Here is a 23,390-nt window from a genome sequence, read left to right as displayed (position 1 = left end):
TGGAGGTCTGCGCTCTGAGTGTTTTTCTAGTTCATCAAGAATTTGGTCTCAAGGTTAATAATAAAATTATAAAAAGCTTTTTTTATACAGCACTTTTCAAAACAAAGTAACAAAGTGCTCTACAGACAGATAAAACAATAAAAACAATATTCCAGTCAAATTAGGCAGCAAACGGGATCAGATAAAAGAAAGAAACTTCATTAAAAAACATTTAGATGAAAAAGTAAAATAAGATTTAAATTAATAACAAATATAAACTTAAGTAAAATCTGGGAAGGCTTTTTAATAACAGTATGTTTCAGGAAGGGGCTTAAAAAAGGTTACTGACTGGACAGACTGGATTTCATCGGGTGGACTGTTCCATAGCCTCAAAGCACGAACTGAAAATGCCTTGTCTCCTTTTTTTTCCAGTCTAGTCACTGGCACATTTAAAAGACCTCTGCCCAAGGACCTCAATGGGCGCATAGGCTCATAAGGTGTTAAAAGGTCTAAAATATAGGAAGGTGTGAAGCCATGAAGAGCTTTAAAAGTAGTCAGGAAATATTAAAATCACTCCTAAAATATACAGGAGCCAGTGTATGGGCGATAAGTTTGGGGTAATGTGCCCACATCTCCCGGTTTTGATCAAAAACTTTGCTTAAAAGACGGGTTTAGTACCAGCAGAGCTTTGCTGTGAGCAACAAATGAAAGGCCTTCGTGCTGAAACTGCTGAAGAGACTGAATAAAAAGCATGTGTAGAAACCCTCACCTGACCTCTTCAACACATGGTCACACACTCCCTCAGCACTTTGTATTTAATGATGCTTAACAATTGGTGGAAAGACCCAAACACTAATTGACTCTCCAGGCAGATCCCAGGGGGGACAGTAGTGACAGATGATCAGCCGAGTTGCACAAAGCTCGAAAAAATCCTCTTTCCCACCAGCGATGATGACATGCTTTAGTGTTTGGGCTTTTATCCTTCCAGGCTAAGACAAAGAAGTGAAAACCTCCTAAGACAGAAGCTGTCTTAACACTGGTGCAATGTTTTCACAAGTGCGGAAGAAAGTTTGAGAGCTTGTTAACACTAAATCCAATTAAAGAAAGGTGAGTTTGTCAGGTGCGAGTAAAAGAAAAAGAGAAGGAAACACGTTTCTCTTCACTTGAACCGTCACTGAAGTGAAAGTAACAGGAGCATTTGGAAAGGTGATGTTATTAAAGCTGTTGAGCTCTGACACATACAGATATACATAGATGCACTGATTCAGCTGTGACGGGGAGTGATAAGCAGACTCGGTCCCCGCTCGCCGCTTTGGTCCAATATTCCTTATTTCCGAGTCATTGAGGTGCAAACATATTGCCAGTGAGGGCTTGGGCTGGTCTGATGTATGATGATTACTCACCCCTCCCTCCCTCCTCTTGTTTGTTTCATTTGAATTTCTCTGCACGCTTCCACCCACTGAGCCTGAGCTGTTTCCTCACATCCTAAAAGAGATCTGTGCACCCAGTTGGATCGCAGACACCCCAGTGTCAAATCAGAACAAATATAATATATTAAAGCCTGTCTTTATGCCTCATTGCTATTAACAAATCCTATTATACTGAGTATGCTTTGCAGCCTTCACCCTTTTTATTTCATGCTTGGGGAGTTTGATACCATGCTAATGCAGCCTCACTTACAGTATGTCAACTGAAAACCCTGTGAGGGGGATGTAAGCGATGGCTGAGAAGCTGCTATCAGAGTCGACCTGATCCCTCACTCCCTGCCGAAGAGGAGCAGAGAGAATGAAGGAAAGACATTTCTTTAAATTACCTTTTTGTTCGATGAAAACGCTCAGTGGGGGAGAACAGTTTGCCATCACATCACAAGGCAAGCACTGAAATCTAATTCACCTTTCTAATACAGCAGGACATTGATGTTTCTGTTAGGGTAATCAACATGTGAGAGTCCTGGAGCACAGTGGGTGATGAGGGGGAGAGACGGCAGATGCCTCAGAAGAACTTGTTCGTTGCAGACTGTATCGTTTTAAGCTATAAGGGAGCGTGTTTAAATGGTTTCTGTTTTTTCTTTAGACTCGGTGCATTAACGGATAATCGTGGCTTTAGAATTCACCGCATAATGCAGGAAGCCTCAGTTCTTAATACAGTGTGCAGTGAAACATCAAAAAGAAGAGACATCAAAACACTCTGTGACCATATAGCTCATAAATAATATATCATATATACATTACACATATATAAACAGTATGACGTACACTTAAGAGACTACATCACTGACAGTCGCTGTTTACTTATACTTAGAGCTACTTTAATCAATAACTAGTGTATATGTTTTATGTGAACAGAGCTCCTATTGTCATATCTTTGACTCAGCATTCTTTTTACCCCTAAAGGAACATGTCAGCCTCTTTGAGTTGTTTGTTTTGGTTTAATACTGAAGTTTTAGCACTTTTAAACCCTAACTAGCCTCGAACTAGCGCCAAGAAGGCCATCACAGTGAAAAACTAATTTAAGGTAGACACACTTAAAAAGTTCCTGCAACTACAGAACTTTTCAATGGGGCATTCTTAAGATAAATAAAAGAAATACATTGGACACAAAGTTATTGTGAGAAATCATGGTTAGAATCAGAAATGCTTCATTTATCACTTTATGTTTGTTGTCAAATGTTAGTGGTACTGGTCTCATTGCTGGTCTACACTGACAGGTCTCTTAGATTTTAGCAGATAATGAAAATACAAAACACAAATCATGATCAAAAGGACATTTTTGTACTTGTTGCTACAATTCTACACTTTCTTTAAGCAGACACTTTTGTCAAAAGACAAGCAAGAATTTAAAATGGAGAGAAAAACCAAGTGTGACAAAGTGCTTCAGGTTTGTTTGGCTGCAAGCGCTGCCATTTAGTGACAGAAGAAATGTTTCCTTTGCTTTGTTTTGTTTTGTTGTTTTTAATTCTAATCTATACTGATAGCGCAGTCATCCTGTATGGCAAATGAACCACACAGCTTTCAGACGAACAGCAGGAAATCCTGCAGAATCTCTTAGTATCAAGGGTTAAACTTCAGGGTCAACATTCATACTGGACGAAGGGCAGGGAAGTGTATTGGTTATCACCCTAAACATTGCTAGCTGCTTAGCTACATAGATATTCAGTTGAGGTACAATTATTTTTCATCTTCTTGACTGTTTGACTACCACAAATCAAAAACTTGCTCCACCATTTCTGGCATCCTTCTCACTTTATACTTCATGTTTCTCATTATCCCCATAGTTGCTTATGTTTTGTGTCCATCTTGAGTCAGCTCCTCTGACTTCCTCCTCCATGTGACAACCCACAGAGCGTGTGCTCTTTCAAAATACAAATGTTGAGCAGTTTTGAAACAAAAGGCCATAGCTGTATCTATGTTGTCTACTGTTTAGGTTGCAGTTGTTTCTTGCATACACCACGATGAAACGGTGCCTATAGCTACCAACTCTTTATCCTTTGACAACAGTTAGTGATGAGCTTATTTCCTGACAGTAAACAAGCACTGGCTTAATGCATTGCAAGATGTCGCTCTCGTTCTTCCAAGTAAGTCTCAGCCTAACCAGGAAAAATGTGTAAAATTATTAAATTCACCGTTACTTTTGTCAGAGGGGTGGAGCCAAACTCTAAATTAGCATGACATCATTGTAAAAACTCAACATAATACTTCATTATCATTGCACCAGCACAGCAATGACTTCCAGCCTCAGCAGGCTTTTTCTCTCTGTGTGCCACCTGTCAAACAGCGAACAACAACCAGCTGCTTTTCAGTGGATTTTAAGCTTCAGATGAAATAAAAACGAGTGTCCATGTCAGTAACCAGGATACCAAAGGTTTTCTCTTTTCCTAACCAACATGTAAATGAGGAAGATATTCTCTGTAGCTTTTGTAAGGGAACAAAAAAGCCAGTGAATGCTGCTCAGTCTCTACTAAGAAATCATTACATGTATATTCATTACATGAATGAGATTTTAGAAGAGAGCATGTTCATTTAAAACTCCAGACGAGGTGCTGTCTTTTTTTGAAGCAGGACAAAAAACATTAACTACTGCAGCAACAAAATGAAAGTGTGATTCATGTCAAGTCAAAAAAAGGTCCTGAGTTAAGAAAAAGTAGCTTCCACTACTCGAAAGGCAGGTACAGAGGAACAGTGGATGAAAGTCTTTTTTTTTAAACGCAGAAGTTCACAATTCAAAGTTCAAAAACTTTACAATAAGTCAGTCTTGATTCAGAACATGCTCAGGAGTAGTAAGAGGACTCAAATCCCTGACTAGCTTTATTCAGCCTCAGTTAATACATATAAAGGAAGTGGACCCTCTTGTTTTCTGTGTTTTAGGATCATTTTCCAATGCATCATCCATCATCTCCCTTATACAATCTGCTAACTTAAAATTCTTGAAGTTCGCCTTAAAATAAGTCATGCTTCATTAAAGAAGCTGGGGAGAGAGTGTTTGGGTGAAAACTTCCTGCATATTGCTGCTCAGTAGGTTTATTTATTCACTCTGCTGGAAAGTAGGAGATTCTTCTTACAGCTACAGTTTGAGTTGAACACACTTAGGACTGTATAGAGGCATATAAAACATCTTCTTTCTCTGATGTCTCAGGACTTTTCCTACAGCAAGAATTTCACACAGAAAAACATCATACATACATTCACTATGATCCCCTTAATCTGTATGTGTGCATCTCCACGTTGGTTCCTCACACTTTCAGTGAATGTGAAAAAAAAAGGTGGAAGTACTTCAAACTCTAAGATGTTCCTCACTCTCTTCCTGCCAGTCACAGTCATTCATGCGTTTGTGGCGGCTTTTTCAATCACTGGTAATCAAAGGCGCGATTATTATGACAGCATCCAATGTGCTTTGATGGTGGGCGGCAATCTTCCCCCTAATCACGCCATCGCAGTCATTAATTTACTGTCAGCCCCTTCTTCCCTGTGCCACGCAGCAATCTTCCGTCTGAGAGGCAGAGAGCCCGCCCGGAAAATAGAGTGGAAGGAGGAAAAAAAAATGAAAAGGCAAGAGGGGAGACAGAGATTGGTGAATGCGTGTTTGATGGATCAGGAGACAACCTGCTTTTAGGGAGGCTTCTGAGTGTGTGTGTGTGGGTGTTTTTTCAAAACAACTTTGTCTTTGAACAAAACCAAGAACATCTGGTAAAAAAAAAAAAGGGTCACATGTACACAGTTACAAACACACATGCAGTAATCCCAAGTAGCACATCTATTTACCATCTAGCCCATTAATCTCTCTGAGGTACTCAAGTCTGCTTTCATAAATAGTTCTGATGCTGTACCTCCTTACACCTCTGCCTTACCTTAGCAATTAAACAGTGTGATTTATTTTTAGACTTACGTCTCTTAGACATTACTAGCTATTTCATTTTTTCCCACACATACCACGCAACTTCACACATCATATTAGCATGCAAGATGCGCCCTGTCTCCTCAGCTCCCATTACCTCCATGACTGCTCCGTTGCATCAGGAGATGTGCCGCTTTAATAACATCTCCAGCAACAATAACGTCGGTAGCTCATTAGCAGCATTTTTAATACAGCTAATGACTGATTTTTTCTGCACCTCATTTTGTTCAGGTAGTTAGCCCCAAAGCTTCTCCCCTCTCTCCCTGTGTGTGCTGACATATCGGCGAGGATTTCAGGTTGTCATCTCTTCCAAGGCAGTCAATTAGAGATCTGAGCTGGCTGTCGGGAGGAGGCTGATGAGAAAGGGAAAAACCACAAAGCTCAGATGATGTCGGTTTTCTTCGGCTGCTTTTACTTTCCGTCTGTTTGAATGTGTGTACTCTTGTGTGTGAAAGCGCAGGGATCATACAGGGATGCAGCACTTCTTTTTAGTTTGTGTGGAGGTGTGTGAAGCCCGGCAGATCCCTGATCCAAAAACACCTCGGCAATCTGTCAGCGTGTGAGAAAAGGCAGAGGTAGAGGAACGTGGGATGGAATGAGTGACAGGGGAGAGGGAGTAGATGGGAGCTGGGCCTAAAGATGTGTCCGTGTGTTTATGTGTGTGTGTGTGTGTATGAGGAAGTTGGGGGTCATAAACAGCTTAGGAGGGGTAGTGAGAGGCACCAGGTGGCTGCTCTCTGGCAGTGGTAATGGCCTTCTTTTCCCCCTCATCTCATCCCACCCTGGTCAGACTTCACGCCCTCCTCTCCGTGTCCACTTCCCAAAGCCCTGCCACATCTGACACGTGTAACCAGCCAACCCACACTTGTCACAGAGGAAATGAATCTCTCTGTTTCTATGTGAGACCCCTCGGAGCTTCGCCAGAGCTCTCCCTGCCTCATTTCTCTCTGCACCCCCTCCCACCACCACCACCACCACCATCACCTCCATCCTCCTCTCCACTCCACCGGCTCGCTCCTGCTGCTGAGAGTTGGCGTGTTTCTGCTCTAATGAAGACTTTGGGAGGAGAGGCCATTTCACACTTGATTCCCTCCAACACCCTTGATATGTTTTAGCATTAGGAGACGGAGCAGAAGCTTAGGCTGCACCTCTGCTGTGGAAAAGTGAAGGCAGTGAGGGAGTTTGGTTTCATATTCAGAGCATATTTGAATATTAGCTGAAAGAAATTGTGCCTCTCATTCAAACTCTAGCTGTGGTTAATCAAATCTAACTGTCCCTGTGTTTATATTTATGATCTTAAATAAGGAACTCCTGTTGACACAGGGGTGTTTTGCCGTGTTCCAAGAGGCTCATGGGAAATTTGACGACCCCTGATTTGTAAGTCAATAGTTTGTTGATCTCTCCCCTCGGGAAGATGTGGAATACTTGAGTGCTGCAGCAAATATGTATATCTGCTAGCATTAGCATAATTACAGTTTATTTATAGTCTCACATTCTAAAACTTGGCAACAGCTTGAGAGAGAAAAAAAACACTCCAGGTCCTCTGACATTTATCAAAGCCCCACGATCAAACTCTGCAGACTGAGAATGTCTTTCATGATCAAACACTCTTACAGTCAAAAAAGCTCAGAAGAGAGTTGGCAACCAGACTCAAAACAAGTAGGATATTTATGCTGAAAGTTGAGGAATATTGTTATTTGATCTTGAACAGAAACTCAGAGCTTATGTTGAGATTGTTATGCATCAGGATTTTAGTTTTATGGTAATTTATTTTTGAGTCTCGGATCAATTCTTTTTCCTTGTTTGAGGCTATTGAAATCCTCTTTCTGCAAAACAACAGCAACTCAAGGATCATCCAGTTATTTGCTCTGAAGCTTTCAGTCCCACGACTGCATCTCTCTTGGAAGATGGATTTGAGCCGTCTTCGGAATTTGAGTATATTGAAAACTTCAAAGACTTCTCTTTCATGTTGCCTTTAACTGCTTATAAAAATGGAGATTTGGCCTCATTATTCATCCATCAAATCATCCTTAATGTCGGACTTGCCTCTGTTGTAGGCATGCCACTGTATTGGTAAATGCACCATGAAGTCATTGCTGGCATTTTGTGCATTCATGGTTCCAGTAGATGTCTACTAATAGTCATCTCCTGGGTTGTCATGATGTTTGGATTGCATTCAGACCCTCTTCAAAACTTGTGACCCCAGTGACTGTCTGTTACTCGAGTGACACTACTTGAAGTGCTAATTAGAAAATATTAGCATGCGAACACTGCTCATGTATTCCTGCTTGATATCAACCTTGAAGTGTCGTCACTGTCAGAGGCAGTTTTGGTTTTTGAAGTGGGGCGATCTGAGGCACTTGTCAGTTGTATATTTATTGCCTACCAGGGATGTTGGGCATTTCAATCCACATTCATACATTCAGGTTATCCAAAACATACATGTTGATGTTAGTGTAAGCTGTATTTAGAAAGTCTTTGTTTTTGCACCATTTAGCAGAAGCAGTACAGATCTTCCTACATCTGAAGCTTCAGATTGGCTGTATGGATGTGTCTACTTGAATATTGGTCCATAGATTGATAGTTAAAGAGTAATGTCAGTAGGGTTAGTTTTTACAGTTCAGTTTCCTCCATCAGCAGCTTACACACTGTATTTCTATGAGGCATATGTTCATATCATCTGGATCAGGAGTTGTCATCATTCAATAAACAAACAGTGAGATTCAAAAACGTGGATGCTGTTGTAATAATCATGCCTTTACAATTATTTTCATCTTGTCAGGTTTACTGATTTTACTTTTGTAAGTTGAAGAAAGTTTGTAAAATAACAGCGATCAACCAGGCAGGGTACTCCTGGGTTTGTGAGTGATGCAGTCATCTCTTACACCTTAGCTTACCTTACGTGTTGGTTCTCTTCCTCTAAGTTTCTCACCTAAAGATGTAGCTGGCTTACATCCCCTGTATGAAATACACATGGAAGTACTCTAAGCTAGTTTTTTTATTAATTCAGTATTTTCTCTTATATGTACAGGAAGTGGAATTGTGTCGACTCAGCAGCCAAGAGAAACTGGGACTAACTCTGTGCTACAGGACAGATGAAGACGAGGATGTGGCCATCTATGTCAGCGAGGTGAGTACATCTTTTATAATTCAAGGCTTGGAGTGTTTTGGATTGAAAGGGTTAATCTTCTTTAAATAACACTGTGAATTCTGCATATTTCACCCTGAGGACAGACTGCGTTTTCGTACTTAAGTTTTTCACTACTTTTAACAGAGAGTCACATCTCTTTGATCTCTGCTTGGCTCCTGGTGATACTGTAAAAAGATGCAACATGTTCCCACCTCCGGTTAGCTCGCCTTTTTATTCCAACCACCGCAGCAAAAACTGGAAGTTAAGATGAAGAGTAATGATACTCTTGGGACAGCATGTATATGAACTTTCTGTCTAGAGTTTCTTTCTCAGAAGTAGTTTCATGTCTTGAAATTCATGGTTTAGAAATCAGACAATCCTCAGGGCTAGATTAGAGATTCTCAACTAAATAGGCAAAGAACTCAGAGCTGGATTTCATGACTAGATCAATCGTGACATTTAATATTCATCTCATAATTCACAATTTGCTTGGCTACGTGGCTAATGCAGGTTTCTCTTTTGGGTGTCGTTATTTGAAATTGAACCCTTCTATCAAACATAAATGACATTATTGAGCAGTTTGGCATTGCTTTCACTCTGTGATTACACTGTCAGTTTCCAACGTGAAGTGCCTGCCAATAAGGGAGCAGAAAAATGAACACTTTCAAACAGAGTCTGAGGCGTTCAGGCCCTAAGTACATCAGACATCAGACATAAACAAGCAAGCCGTGAGAGACCTTTTAGTGGCAAAACTTTTCAATTTTTTTCTCCAACTTGTTGAGAGAATAGAGAAACTTCTCAACTTTCTCTTTGATTCGTTTGAAGTGGACTCAGACCAGGCAAGGTGTTCGCTTTGAGACATGAGTGGAATATGAATCACTCTGGTCTGTGGCCTCTGGCAGCATCTTTAAGTGTTTGCTCTGTGCAAAAGTGGAGCCAAGGGTTGTGCGCTGCATTTAGATGAGGTGGCTGAATGTCACTGTATACAGGATGTCGTTAAAAAGGTGTTGCGTGCTCATATCATGTACAAGTTCAGAATATGAAACGATGCAAGGGTAGCAGAAAAAGAGCCAAATCCTACCAGGTTGTTGTGTTTGATGAAGGGCCACATAGTTTTGTTTCTGTGTTGTTGAAGTGTTTTTTCTTTCTTTGCAGTGTTTCCAACAGCAGTGACTAAATAATTCAAAAGAACAGGAGCAGAAAAAGTTTTCCTGCAGCTCATCCTTTTTATAAACTTCTTTTATTCTTCTCTTGGACAGATGGAGCTGGAGTATATCCTAGAATCCTTGGGGCAAAAAGCCAGAGTCCTTTCTGGACAGGTAGCCAGTCTATTACAGAGCCAGAAGACAGAATCACACACTTTAATGGGCAATTTAGAGTTTTCAGTCCAACTTCCGCCTCACTGTTTATCTCTTGTCTTCCATTTCCTCCCGATGCAGTCAGAAAACTCGATACAGAGTGGACCCAACCAAAGGGACACCTAACACCTACTTGGTGTCACAAAAATGGAACCCCAGCTCACAATTATGTCCTCAGCAGTTCCACATTTTCAGTTGTTGGTTTTCAGGTTTGGTTGCTTCCCCATAACTCACAAAAAGTCTGCCCTCCCCTTTTCCCACCCCCCATTCCCGTCTGGTGACCTTCCTCCCACTTTAATGAGTGCTCCTCTGTGTAGGAGTAGACTATCATGAAGATGAAGTGCCATAGCACTTCACTGTCTCCCGAGATCCCGCCTTGTAGGAGAGAGTGAAACGAATGGCCCCAGACACCGATTGATTGGCCGATGAAAGAGCAGCCTGCCCCCTTGTTCACTGGCGTTAGCGACAGGAGGGGCGGGCGCTCCATGTTGAGTTATGGGCTGTGGATGCTGTACGACTTCTGAGGCGGGTGCAACCGAGGACTTGAATGATAAGAGATAATCCAGTTTGTTGTGGCTCCCGCTCACGGCTAAAAGAGTTTGAAAACTGCTTTAGGCTGCAGTAAAGCTATCTGACATCCAAGGTCTTTGCAGCAAATCAGTTTTGCTAATGTTGTCACTAAACATGTCCAGCTCTGGGTTGGTAGCCCGTAATGCGTCAAAATACTTTCAGACAAGATGTGATCCTTCCAAACAAATATTTCAAAGTTTTTAGAGTCATTATTTTGTTTTCCTCACAGATCAGTCCAAACAGCATTGCTGCCAGAGATGGAAGGATCCGAGAGGGGGATCGCATCTTACAGGTACAGTCTCACACATTCCTGCTTTTCCACTCTCTACAGAATCTCATTACATTCAATATAATATCCAGCTTTTATTTTGTCACCCTCAACCACTGTCTCCCAGCACGAGGGCCCATTCATTTTTAATGGCAGCACATTAAAAGGGGGAACACACCCCCACTGTGACTGTTAAAGGGGGAGAAATGTCCCCCTGGCTGCTTTAGTTACCGACTCAGCACCAACAGGACTTCTTGTTGAGGTTGTGCGCTGCAGCTCTTCATCTCCTGGGGGTTAGCTGAAAGGCTTTGGCTGTTATTAGCCCCCAGCTTCATCTTCGGGCCTGAGAGTGAGGGGAGCTCTGAAAACCTGAGGGCAGGGTAGTGTTGCCTCAGTCTGTTACAGGGGTTATTGTTGTTTTTGTGAAGCTGTGCCTCTTAACTGTGGTGTTAAAGCTACTTTTGCACTTTCTCTGGGTGTGTGTGCAGCAAAACAGCATTGAACACATTATCTTTTTGTATTTTTCTGTGGCCAACAGCTGTATCTTTACTTTTCAGTGAACACAGACACACAAAGACTGTTTCCAAGCTTTAAAGCTCCTTGATAAATATTAATCCAGCGGAAAATTTCCCTTCAACTCTTGTTTGATCACCTCCCACTTGGTAAATATCCGGCCCTTGAGCTTGTTTTGTTTCTACCATGCTCCTATTATATTCACAACCAGAAGTTAGCATAGATAATCCAGGTTTAACTCTGTAAAGGGTTATTCTGTTAACAAAGACTTTACCTTTCATTAATAGCGATTCCATAAATAAGAGGAAGTAGAAATTAGTGTTCATGTTAAAACGTGTTCAAAGTCAAACAGTCCTCCCCCTTCCTGCTACTGCAGAAATGACTAGCACAGTGTAAGAAGAAGATTTCATTCAATCCTATTTAATCCATAAAAATCTGCAGATTACTCAGAATCTACAAAGGCCATACGCTCCTGCTCAAATTGTCAGTTTGGATCCGTCTTTGTTTTCAGGTTTAAGATATCAGGGTAGATGCTTCCAGCGATGGGAATTCAAGGCCTTTTTTATCCAGATCATTTGACTGAACAAGAACTCTTTTATAGGGTTGTTCATATAAAAGGACACGTTTTAGAGCCTAGTTGACAAAACTGTTCCCCAGTTCAGCATAGATGTCTGCTGCTACAGTGCTGTGTCCCTGCAGTGAAGCCAGGGGACGCAAAAATTATGATGTAATAAAGGCAGAATTAAATAAAAGTTAACGGCTTAGATTTGTTAAATTAACACCAATGGTAATACTGATAATTAAAGATTAACAGTCACATACTCAGATTTTTTACTTTCCAACTGGTTTTTGTACTTTGTTATTTTGTGAAGTAATGCTGAAGTTGCTCTGACATCAACAGTCTACCCAACAGTCTACCTGAACCTGAAAGCAGCACCTACTGTTCATATTTTAAAAGAAAACTCAAGACCTACCTTTTTAATCTGGCTTTTAGCTGATTGTATTTAATATTATTTTGTTTATTTATTTTAAATTGATTAATTAATTAATTACTATTTTGGTTTTAGCTCCTGTGTTTCCTCATTTTGAGTCAAGATGGCATTTCCTCAGTCCTGTAATTCTAATTTTAACTCTGTTTTCTGTCAGAGTTTCCTTTTTATGTCTTTGTGTGTGTGTGTGTGTGTGTGTGTGTGTGTGTGTGTGTGTGTGTGTGTGTGTGTGTGTGTGTGTGTGTGTGTGTGTGTGTGTGTGTGTGTGTACTGAATGTGGTTTGGGGGGGTCTTATGCTTCCAATTATGTAATTTTCTGCTTTTTATTCCAGTTTTTATTTCTTTTTTTTTTTTTTTTTTTTTTCATTTTTTTTGTTGTTGTTGTAAAGCACTTTGTATTGCAAAGCCATGTATGAAAAGTGCTATACAAATAAACTTTGACTGATCAATAAAACTTAATATAAATCCTAAGGTAGAACCTGATGTACAGGTTTCAGGCCAGTTTCCATTTAGCCAGGCAAGTCATAGCCGAAGAAAATCAACCTGTTTCTCTGGAAGTCAGGCATAGACTGTATAAAATATGGACGCAGCCTCTTCTACGTCAACCGTCTACTCCTGATACAGAGTAATACAATCAATTGGTGGGGGGGCCATATTGGAAACCTTGACTCATTAAGTTGGTTTTGAGCCTCCTCACAAACATCTTTCAAACTGCTGAGTTATAAGAAAAATAAAATAAAATAAAAAACCCATAAGATGCGTGCCGCTGGTAAAATCAGGGACTCAGACCCAAGCTGTCTTTTGATCCAGACTGTGAATGTTTTTTTTCTGTGTCATGATAGTCTGTTTTTTTTTTTTGGCTTGGTGTGTATTAGTGCTGCACGATTATCGCAATCACAATCGCAATTGCAATGTCAGCACATGCAATTCCGATTTTTCTCCATGATAACCAAGCAAGTCTGTAGACTCATCATGACACAACTTTTTTTTTAATCGCAAGCACAATCGCATTCTCAATATTGTCCACCGAATCGCAAATGGCACCTTTTCCCCAAATCGTGCAGCACTAGTGTGTATGTAGCTGCTGGCCTTTCTGCAGCCAGCCTCAAGTGGACACTTGATGAATTGCAACTTTTATCACTCCGACATAGGCTTTATTTTTGTAAAACCAGATGTTCCCCCCAAAGTCGAGTCTTCAGGGCTAATAATCTACACAGCAAAACAACTAGATGAAGGTGCAGTAGTTGCTAGCAAAGCATGTATCAGACACTACCAACATTTCTGTAATTTCATTGTTTTTTAAGCTAGAACAGGTTGAGGTAAATGGGGGGAAGAAGGGAAACAACATGTGAGTGACAGAAGTTTCACTACGTTTGCTGGGTTTGCCAGGCCAAAAAAGAAGAAAAGACTGAAACAGCTTCAAAAGGGTCTGAAGATCATGAGCGGACAGCAAAGTTGGGCTTCAGCTTTTTTTGTATTTCAGCCTTTTGGATTCCATTTAGTCCCTTTTTTAAAAGGTTAATATAAAAACATCAATGAGTCCAGCTCTCACACTGAACAGATTTTGCATTTAGAGAGGATTTTGATTCCAGAAGTAGGTCACTGAACTAGTTTAACTCTGACTAAAATGAGAGTCATAGTCTGATGATTAATAGATATAAACAGATAGTCTGTAAATGAAAAAGCACCCGCTGATTTTCTATTCAGAGAGGCTGCAGAATAAGTACAGTAATACATCACGAGAGGGGAAACAGGATTTAACTCAAAAGGAGCAGTAAATAGACTGCACAGGCAATTATAAGATGCAGGGGGCGGAGGCATAACCACTGTTGGTCTAATTGTCTTCTGGTGTCTACCATGTGTTGGCTGCCTGATTTAAGCCAGGAGAGGGTGTGTGTTTGTGTGCGTGTGTGTTTGTGAGGCAGACCAGTGCTCTGGCACTATTATCCATCGGTGACAGGGCCATTACTCTGCCTGCAAAAAGATGGACGCCCCTTGTCAGTGGCCGGTTAATTGTACGGCTAGATGTATGTATGCTGCTCGATACTTTGGTGAACATAACAGCTCCGTCTGCCCACGGCCACTGTCCCATTCATAATCACTGCTGAGAGCAGTCCTGTATCAGGGAGCAGCACAGAGTGTTTACAATTTCCTCAGGAAAAAAAGTGTTATTGTGCGGTGCCACTTTTATTGTTGCACTTTGTTTTTCTTAAGGGCTCGTACGTTGAAAGAATGAATTGTGCATTTCTTTGCCGGTGATGAAATGTTTTCATTTTATGAAAACATAGAATGACGTACTTTTGCTTACTTGGATCAGATTGAAGAGCAGGTGAAGTAATCATGTGTGCATGTCATCTTCAGATTAACGGCCAAGACGTACAAGACCGAGAAGAAGCCATGGCTGCGCTCTCCAATGAAGAGTGCAGGAACATCGTGCTGCTAGTGGCTCGACCTGAGATGCAGGTTAGAAAATATCACACCCTTGCACTTACACTTTTTTACTTAACAACCACAGAAGCAAACACGTAGCATGGGGCTAACATGGGTGAAGAAGCCTTGAGCTTTTATCATTTGCAGTATAAGCACTCTAAGTGAATCTTACCGTCTTGGGTACCCAACCTTCCCCCCTCCCTCTTCACCACCACAACCAATCCAAGTGGAAGCCACCAGTGAGACACCTCATCATGTTTTATTTTTATGTAGCGCCACTGTAATTGACTTCCAACGGTAAGCCATAAAAGCTAATGGCATGCTAATGTGGAGTGAGTTCAGGCTCAAGGCCGATGGCAAATGAGCAGAAAGGCTCTGCCGCAGTGCAGATGAGCCAGTAGCAAGAGTAGACTCTTTGTAATTAAATGTGTCTCTGGGTAGTAAATCTGAAGTCTACAGATATGGATCCCATTTGGTTCACATCACGCAGACAAACAGATGATGGATGGTGCGGAGCAGACGGGTCAGAGGTGGCAGTGTGATGTCCATAAAAGTGAATTGGCTCAATTTTAAGATAAAAATACATGTATTAAAGATGAGGGTTGGTGTTTTGAAGGGTGAGAAATGGGGGCTTGTATCTATCCAACAACCTTTCAAACTGATGCTTACAGTTTTTCATTTCAGAACCTTTTATTTTTTTCTGGAACCAAATGCGATTTGAGCATCCATACGGAACATCCAGCAGTTTGTTCTGAGACACTGTGTCACCACAAGCTTCAGGCCATGACAAATAACATTTGCCCCTCTTTTTGTCTCCCTTTTATTCTTCACTCACCCTTAGCTGGAGGAGGCCTGGTTGGATGATGAGCACAGTGAGTTCCTGGAGCAGCTGAAGATGGAAATGTTGGAGGAGCAGCAGAGAGAGGAGATGGAATTGGCTGCCTTACAGGAGGAGGATCAGGAGAATGAGCAGGTCAGACAGCAGCAAAAACATATGCTCTGCTGTAACTGGATTAGTGAGTGAATGGCAAAGCTTGGGTTTAAGAAGCTCTACAAGCTTTTTTCTTTTTACTCACTCTGTTCAATAAGAATAAAAGCCCTAAAAACCAGATCTGCTGTTGAAAGAAGAAAATGATCAAAGTTAACCTTCTCCCTGACTGACAGAGTGGAGCACCCATTGTGTCCTAATCATCACACATCAGACTGACCAAAAACTGCTTTGACTGTTTCAGGTCATTACTCGCAGTCAATATTAACCACATCTCGCTGGCAACAGTGCAGGGATCAAACTTTTCATTGACTGTCTGAGAAAAACAGTGAAAACAGCTTTGCCCTTTTGAAATATGAATATGAAATAATGATTATGAATATTTATGGAAGGGGACTGATGAACCGTTTCAATCCCAAACATAAGAAATCTCAATCTAAAATGCTGTTTTGTTGAGAGGATTGCATGCAACAACCCATATAAATAAAACTTCAAAGAGATGACCAAGAGAAAACAATCCCTGAAGAAACAGAGCTCTACCACAGAGTTACACACAACAGCAAATGTAATCCTGAAGGAGACTGCTGAACAGGGCTGCACTCCTTGAACTCTTAACACGTCACTTCTGCTCTCTTCTTGGGTTTCTTTTCCATCCTCTGTTTATAGAGGGAATGTAAGGCAGACAAAAGCTAAGTAAAGCAAAGTTCATGACACAGGAATAGAGGAATAGAGCTAAACTGTCAAAAAAAAGGACAGAAGCACAGAATAAAGCTGAACAGGAGAGTGATCAAGCTAAAGGCTAAAACACGGGTCACTTTGCATTGTACAAAAAGTTGTCTTGAGCAAAGAAAAGTAGAGTTCAAAACATCTGCTCTTCACGCATTTGCTTCAAAACAAACAAGCCTTGGTAAGAATCAAGGCAGTAGGTGCCAGTGCTGACAAGAACTCATCAGTTTATGAAAATATCGTAAATGTGTAAGAAAAATGTCATGAACTTTGTGATTTAAACTACATTTACAAAAATTAAGTCATAATTCAAATTCATAAGGTAGTTTGAGAAAAGTAAAAAACAAACAAGACTAAACTAAACATGAACAAGATTAAAGCTGTAAAATTTAGGGGAGAAGTTATAACACCTTTCGGTGTGCAGCTCTTCAATCCATTCATAAGAATTTATCTATGAAGTTATGAGTAGTGGTGTGCCAATCAATCTAAAATACTGATATACTGATGCCAACGTTGGGTTCAGTGTTGTTCAATGTTTGGGTGTACAGATTGATACTTAAGTTTCAGTTTCTCTTCTCTAGTACAAATTTAAACACACAAACAGACACAATAAATCTCACTTTATAAATTGGAAATGTTTTGATTTTTATTTTATGTCATTTCGTTTATGTGTGAGAGGAAGTGTGTTTGTAAGACCCTGTGCATGATGTGGCTCTTTGTAGTACCACGGTCATTTTTGTGGCTCTTGGTCTCTGACTGGTTAGCCACCCCTGCTATACGCTAAGGAATTTGGATCATCTGGTGGGCTTTTTTCAGTTTAATCTGTAAATTCTTTTTATTAATAGTATTCAGTTAATTATGATGATAATGATGATGATGATAGCTTGTATTCATCATTGCACATGTTTCAGAGCAACAAAATTACATTTCAGTTGCATCCTGTCTATTACCAAAACTTAATACAGATAAGCTCTACAAGATGCTATACTTCACTTTTTTCAGTGCTGGTAGCTAAAATTATGACTTTGCTTTCATATATTTCTAATTCAGTTCTCAATGTATACATCACACTTTCTCTGGGATTTGTGACTACCTTTAAAATCTGAATGTTTTACATGTTGTATATGTGCCTCATTATCTGTTACTACTGTATTTTGTATTTTTGATTCATTTCAGAGGGCAGAAGATGATGAGCCCACCTGCTCCACACTGCCTCATAAGAATAACGTACAGTCGATAAGAGACAGAATGGACAGCTCAGATCAGAATGTCCTGGCACACATCCAGAGACGACTGTCCCAGTGCCTGAGAGACAATCGGGATGCACACCGAACCTCTGGCTCAACAAAACTGGAGGATAAAGAGGATGACGATGACGATGAACTGGAGGGTGACCGTTTCCAGCAGCTCTTGGAGTTGAAGTGTCAGATACGTAACAGCGGCGAGTATGACTTGTTCTACAGCCGCAGCACTATTGAGTGCAGCATGGGGGAGCAGGGCGGCGTGCAGCACGAGCTGCGTATGCTCAACGAGGAGCTGCGAAGCATCGAACTTGAATGTCAGAACATCATGCAGGCCCATAACCTTCGAAAGGGGCAGCAGTCGCCGTCAACGGGCCACTCTGGACCTTCAACCAAAAACCAAAGCCTCCATCGAGGTGACCCCACCAGGGGGAAGCTGGCGGACATTAATGAGAGGCTGGAGAAATCTGACAAGGACAGCTCCAGTGCCTATAACACAGCCGAGAGTTCACGGAGCACTCCTCTAGCGATGGACCGCTCCCCAGAACACTCACTCCAGAGGATGGTGAGTCTCACCAACCAGAGGAACCTCTGCAGCGGCCTCGCTACCGGCCCGAGCCCAGTCCCATCATGTCGTGCTCCGGTCCCAGGTAAAAGCAGCAGTCCCGACCAGAGCAACCCCTCCAACCACACACCTCAGGCTGAGGAAGAGAGCAGGGGAGTTTTAAAGACACGAGCTTCCAAGATTCCATACTTCTCTCCTTCCCACAGCTCCCAGCAAAGGCAGGCCAACATCCCAGCTCATGCCCGCCACTACCAGAGCTACATGCAGCTGATCCAGCAGCGCTCAGCTGTTGAGTACGCTCAGAGCCAGCTCAGCCTGCTCAGTGTGTGCAAAGAGCCTCAAAGGCCCATTAATGAGCCTAAGATGGAGTGGAAGGTCAAGATCCGCAGCGACGGAACTCGCTACATCACCAAAAGGCCTGTGAGAGACAAGATCCTGAGGGAGAGAGCTCTTAAGATTAAAGAGGAGCGCAGCGGGGGGATGACCACGGACGATGATGCAATGAGTGAAATGAAGATGGGGAGGTACTGGAGCAAAGAGGAAAGGAAGCAGCACCTGGTCAGAGCAAAAGAGCAGAGGAAGAGACGAGAGTTTATGCAGCGCAGTCGCCTGGAAAGCTTGAAGGAAAACCCTCAGAGCAGCAGCGAGGGTCGCAAGGAAGTCAGCATCATAGAACTAAGCCACAAGAAGATGATGAAGAAACGCAACAAGAAGATCCTAGATAACTGGATGACCATCCAGGAACTGATGACTCACGGCACCAAGGCCCCCGAGGGAGCCAAGGTGCACAACGCCTTCCTGTCAGTCACTACTGTATAAAGACAGAGATCACACCTTCTACCCCATGCGGTATATGATACTTGCCTCGTTCAATGTGGCATTTTTATGAGGACATAAGGAATATTTTTCACACTTTGTAACCCAAAAAGCATTTTGTAAAGAATTTATCGGTGGTCTTTCAGCATTTTCTTCATGATTTTCAATATCATTTTTTCACATGGCTATGTGGGAAAAACATTTTTCTATGAAATTATGACAATATAATTATTTTATTACTTCACTCAAAACATGTTTATCTTTTCAATTCTATTTTCATATTTATGTTAAAACCATATAACTCAGAATAGTTGTATGAACATCTTAGGAGAAGTTCTTTTCTTTTGTGTATTATAACATGTAAAAGATGCAGCACACCATGAACCAGTGGGCCTCCTGCCTTTCTTTGGTCTCTTCGACGTTCCTTATTCAAGCTCGTACGTAAGTTTTTGAGCTAGAAACAGTTATTTTTCCACATTATTGAGAAACTGTCTGTGCATTGATATCCAGCAACTATTAGTCAAAACAGTGAATGAAGCAAAATTTGTCAATTTCAAAGTATGTTTACAGAAAAAGAGGCCTAATGATGCAAAGACCTCAGCTCTAAATGAGTGCAAGTATCACCCACCAGACCCGGTTCTTCATTACTCATACTTAGAGCTGGGCGATAACGGCGTAAAAATTTTAATGATTTCAAACCAAACTTGATTTACGATTTTAGTCAGGGTTTTTTCCCTCTTAAAAGTAAATAAGGAAAAACAGTATGTGAGAAAGAAATAAAAAACATTTGGTGGCAGACACTGCACCAGGGCTAAGGAAGTTTTAGAGGAAACCTGGCTTTTCTTTTATATATATATATTTATGTATTATTCTAAACCACAAAAAGTAACTAATGCTCAAAAGCCAGTTGTCCCCCAGCCCTATGTGCACCCAGAAGGATAGAATTAAAATACCTGAAACCAATTTGCAACACCTCACAAACCCGTTGCCATGGTAATGCGCCTCTATCGTAAACATTTTAAGAGTTCCGTTTCCTACACATTGAGCTTTTTGATATGAGGAAAGATTTTCTCGTTAACAAATCAACTTTTTAAAATGGTTTTTGTTATCAGCAATTTTATAAAACATCTTTGAACAGCTCAATACCTCATGTTACAGATTTTCTCACAAAACTACAACTTATACAACACTGCAGAAGCTGCTTGTGACAAAATATCAGAGGAAACATTTTCAACACACGGAAAAATTTACGTAAACGTTCTTCCAAAAGAGATTTTTTATGAGTTTCTTGGTAAAACAAAACAAACATAACAAGAATCCAAAATGTCATGGCTCAGTGCCAGTGTTGCAGCTTTGTTTGTACGGTTTTCAGCTTTGGGTAATAAAGTATTTTGTATTCCGTTTTATTTTTGTTTAAAATCTTAATTTCTTTTTTACATACTCTACAACAGATGGACCTTCTCATAGCTTTTGCATACTGGTATTTTTACATAATTTTTACTCTCCATACACCTTTACTCAGCATAGCCTTAACAGCATAAACTTAATCAATGATGCGTTTGTGTTGCAGCGGATTTCATGCACACACACAAACTGTCTCTGGAGATCTCTGTGCCACAGAGAGGTACTGGTCAGCCTTACTCATGGGTAACACAAACTGAGTTTTTACTAACAGGGAAAATTTATAGATATGTATAGCAGTTCCTGAATTAAGTCTGCAGTCTTAATGAACTTGTGTTTGGATGATTGCCACTGAGCAGGACTCAGAACACAGCAGATGGGATCAAAAGAAAAAAGTTACCATCCATCAAATGAATTTATAGTTTAGTTACATGTACAGCTTACTCATTCCAAAATGCCTCATTTTTAACTGAAATATTGTAAATTTGAATCTTTAAACTGACCCCTGTATTTGTTTTGAGTCGATGTCCATGGTCTAATTTGGTTAATGCGTAGTTGGGCACATTTGTAGCCAGGTGAAATGTGTGATAAGGTGAAAGAAATGACAAATAAATTATTGTTTTTTGGTATAACCCTGCACTGGATCATGTTTGTTTATTTAAATGTTACTGGAAGAATCAAAATCTATTGGCACTTGGGATTTGGTGTAAAAGCAAGCAGCAATGTAAGCTTAGTTTCCTGTTGTCATGCAGCAGTACAGTAGATGAAGAAGAAGAGAGGTGGGAGTGGAAAATTTGATCCTGTCAACATAACTTAGTGCAGCAAATAAAACTACAGGAAGTTGCCACACACTCAAGAGCGGTCACATCAGCTCAGAGAAACAGAACAAACACTCACCCCTGGTATCTTAAAGAGTGACTCACTTTTCCTTCTCCTCTTCCTGTGGATGTGAAGTGATTAAGCAGAGAGAGATATTAATTAAAATCACCTTCTACTTGGATGGCTTAGTGTTCATTAAAATGTAACAAACGCTTCATCATTTCTATGGCTCTGTCACATGCAGACGAGAGCTCCTGGGATACTTTGGTCTCCGTGTTATCTTCAGTTGTCAGTGAGCTAAAGCTGAAATTGAAAAGTCACGGATACTCCACTGCCTCAAGACTGTTCTGTTCTTGTGTGTTTCATTTAACTGAAAACTTGTTTCACTTAAAGAAACTGGTGAAATATAAAAACTCTCTGATATGAGACACACTTTCTTCTGAGTTGAAATTGTTCTTTGTTACCTCCGGGCACCACAGTCATGTTTTCTTGTATTTTCAGTGTTTGATTCTCTTCAAGTGTAGCCTTTTAAAATTCTCATATTTCCAAACACTTGATGTGTGAAAACTGGCCTTTGGAGAGCTCCATCCAACCCTTTACAAGAGGAGCCTGACTGATATAGCATCTGCTCCTGCATGATTCCACAGTAAAGGTGTGTGCAGCGTAGCATGTGCAGCACACACTTCACAGCTGACTAGTGCCCACTCTAGCCAATGCTTGTTTCCACAGCACAGACCCTGCTGTGTCTCAGAACCTTAGTGTAAGTGTCTTTTCACCCTGTTTCACTAAAGACATACTCTGAGCCTATTTTTAATGGAGCTCACGTCCTACAAACATCAAGAAAGCTGTAGACAGGAAAAGCGTAGGAGTAAAGTCAGAGGGCTGGCTTAACCTAGCCAGATCCTACAGAGGTTAAGATGTTACAGCATTTTTAACCACAGATTGGGAGAATAATCATTAACCAGGTGTGAAGAAAGAGAAAAATAAATTATATATATATATATATATATATATATATATATATATATATATATATATATATATATATATATATATATATATATATATATATAAATATATATATATATATATATATATATATATATATATATATATATATATATATATATATATATATATATATATATATATATATATATATATATATTAATAAGTAATAATAAGTAATAATACGTTTTCTGAAGTAATAAAAAAATTAATAAAAATTTAATATTTAATTGAAATTTCCCAATTTTTATTAAATACTCAGTAGAATTCCCTTTATTAAAAAAAACTGCAATTTCCAAAGCATATATCAACAAATTTTCATTGTGTATTCTTTGAAAATTTGAGGAAAAATATCTATTGAAAGTAACAACAACAAATAGTAGTAATGATGTAGTTATACAGTGAATCTAATTGAATATGGGGTCCCAAAAAATCCTTTCAGTCCTTTGCCAAAATGCCAACTTACAGTCCAACAGTTGCTATTAGATATAACTATTTTACAAGATTTGATATTCTCCTGACTGGTTTTAGAGTATGGAAACATACAGCCAGAAGTTACTCTGCCCTGATGATGAGACCATTTTTAAAAAGCCCCAGCATTGATTTCTGCTTGAAAAGCCCAAAAGCCTGTTTATATCAATACCATTATATCTGTGTCAGGCTCATATTGCCCTTTACATAACACTTATTATTACAATAGGCTCTACTTAGATATTACAGATATAAAAGCCAAATGTTCCGGCCGTCTTACTCTATAGAAAGCAGTTTGCACCAGCAGTACCCTCTAAAAATATATGCAATTCTGTTATAACAAGCCAAGGTATCACATTTAGTGTCATTTTAAGGTTGTGCTCTATGATTATTGTCTCCCATTTCAATTATAGTCTGATGCACTTAAAAGCATCCCCATGTACACTGCCACCAAAATGTTAACATCCGAGGAGGTATTGGAAAGTAGACGACCGCCCAGCACTCTCCTGAGCCCATTTGCTCTTGGCTTAATTGTTAATGTTCTCTGTCTGTATAGGTGGAGACCATTAAAATGCCAATGAAGAGCCACAGAATAAGAAACTGAGTTGTACCAAGCCACACCAGAGCTCGCCCAAAGCCTGCTCGCTAATTAAGTTCATCCCAGAGCCCCTGAAAGATTCAGTCAGGTGTAATTAAAATTGAGCCAGTGACAGCCATGGCATTTGTC

At 40.4% G+C, this 23,390-nt stretch overlaps 1 protein-coding gene across 2 annotated transcripts in view; it reads left to right on the top strand.

The window, feature by feature from the left end:
- Nucleotides 1-20,374, top strand: part of LOC141796396 (PDZ domain-containing RING finger protein 4-like) — a 157,566-nt gene extending 137,192 nt beyond the window's left edge. For both annotated transcript variants that reach the window (XM_074677480.1, XM_074677481.1), the window contains 5 exons: nt 8,402-8,500; nt 10,658-10,720; nt 14,560-14,661; nt 15,470-15,601; nt 17,519-20,374. In XM_074677480.1, the coding sequence (XP_074533581.1) occupies nt 8,402-8,500; nt 10,658-10,720; nt 14,560-14,661; nt 15,470-15,601; nt 17,519-18,967 (1,845 nt within the window). In that variant the 3' untranslated portion in view covers nt 18,968-20,374. The remainder of the gene's footprint in view (nt 1-8,401; nt 8,501-10,657; nt 10,721-14,559; nt 14,662-15,469; nt 15,602-17,518) is intronic.
- The last annotated feature ends 3,016 nt before the right edge of the window (nt 20,375-23,390 follow it).

This window comes from Halichoeres trimaculatus, unplaced genomic scaffold, assembly GCF_033239565.1.
Source record: "Halichoeres trimaculatus isolate MK-OKI-2021-1 unplaced genomic scaffold, fHalTri1.1 fHalTri1_scaffold_10, whole genome shotgun sequence".
NCBI lineage: Eukaryota > Metazoa > Chordata > Actinopteri > Labriformes > Labridae > Halichoeres > Halichoeres trimaculatus.
The sequence above is the reverse complement of the archived record's forward strand: the minus strand, read 5'-3'. Positions and strand labels throughout refer to the sequence as shown.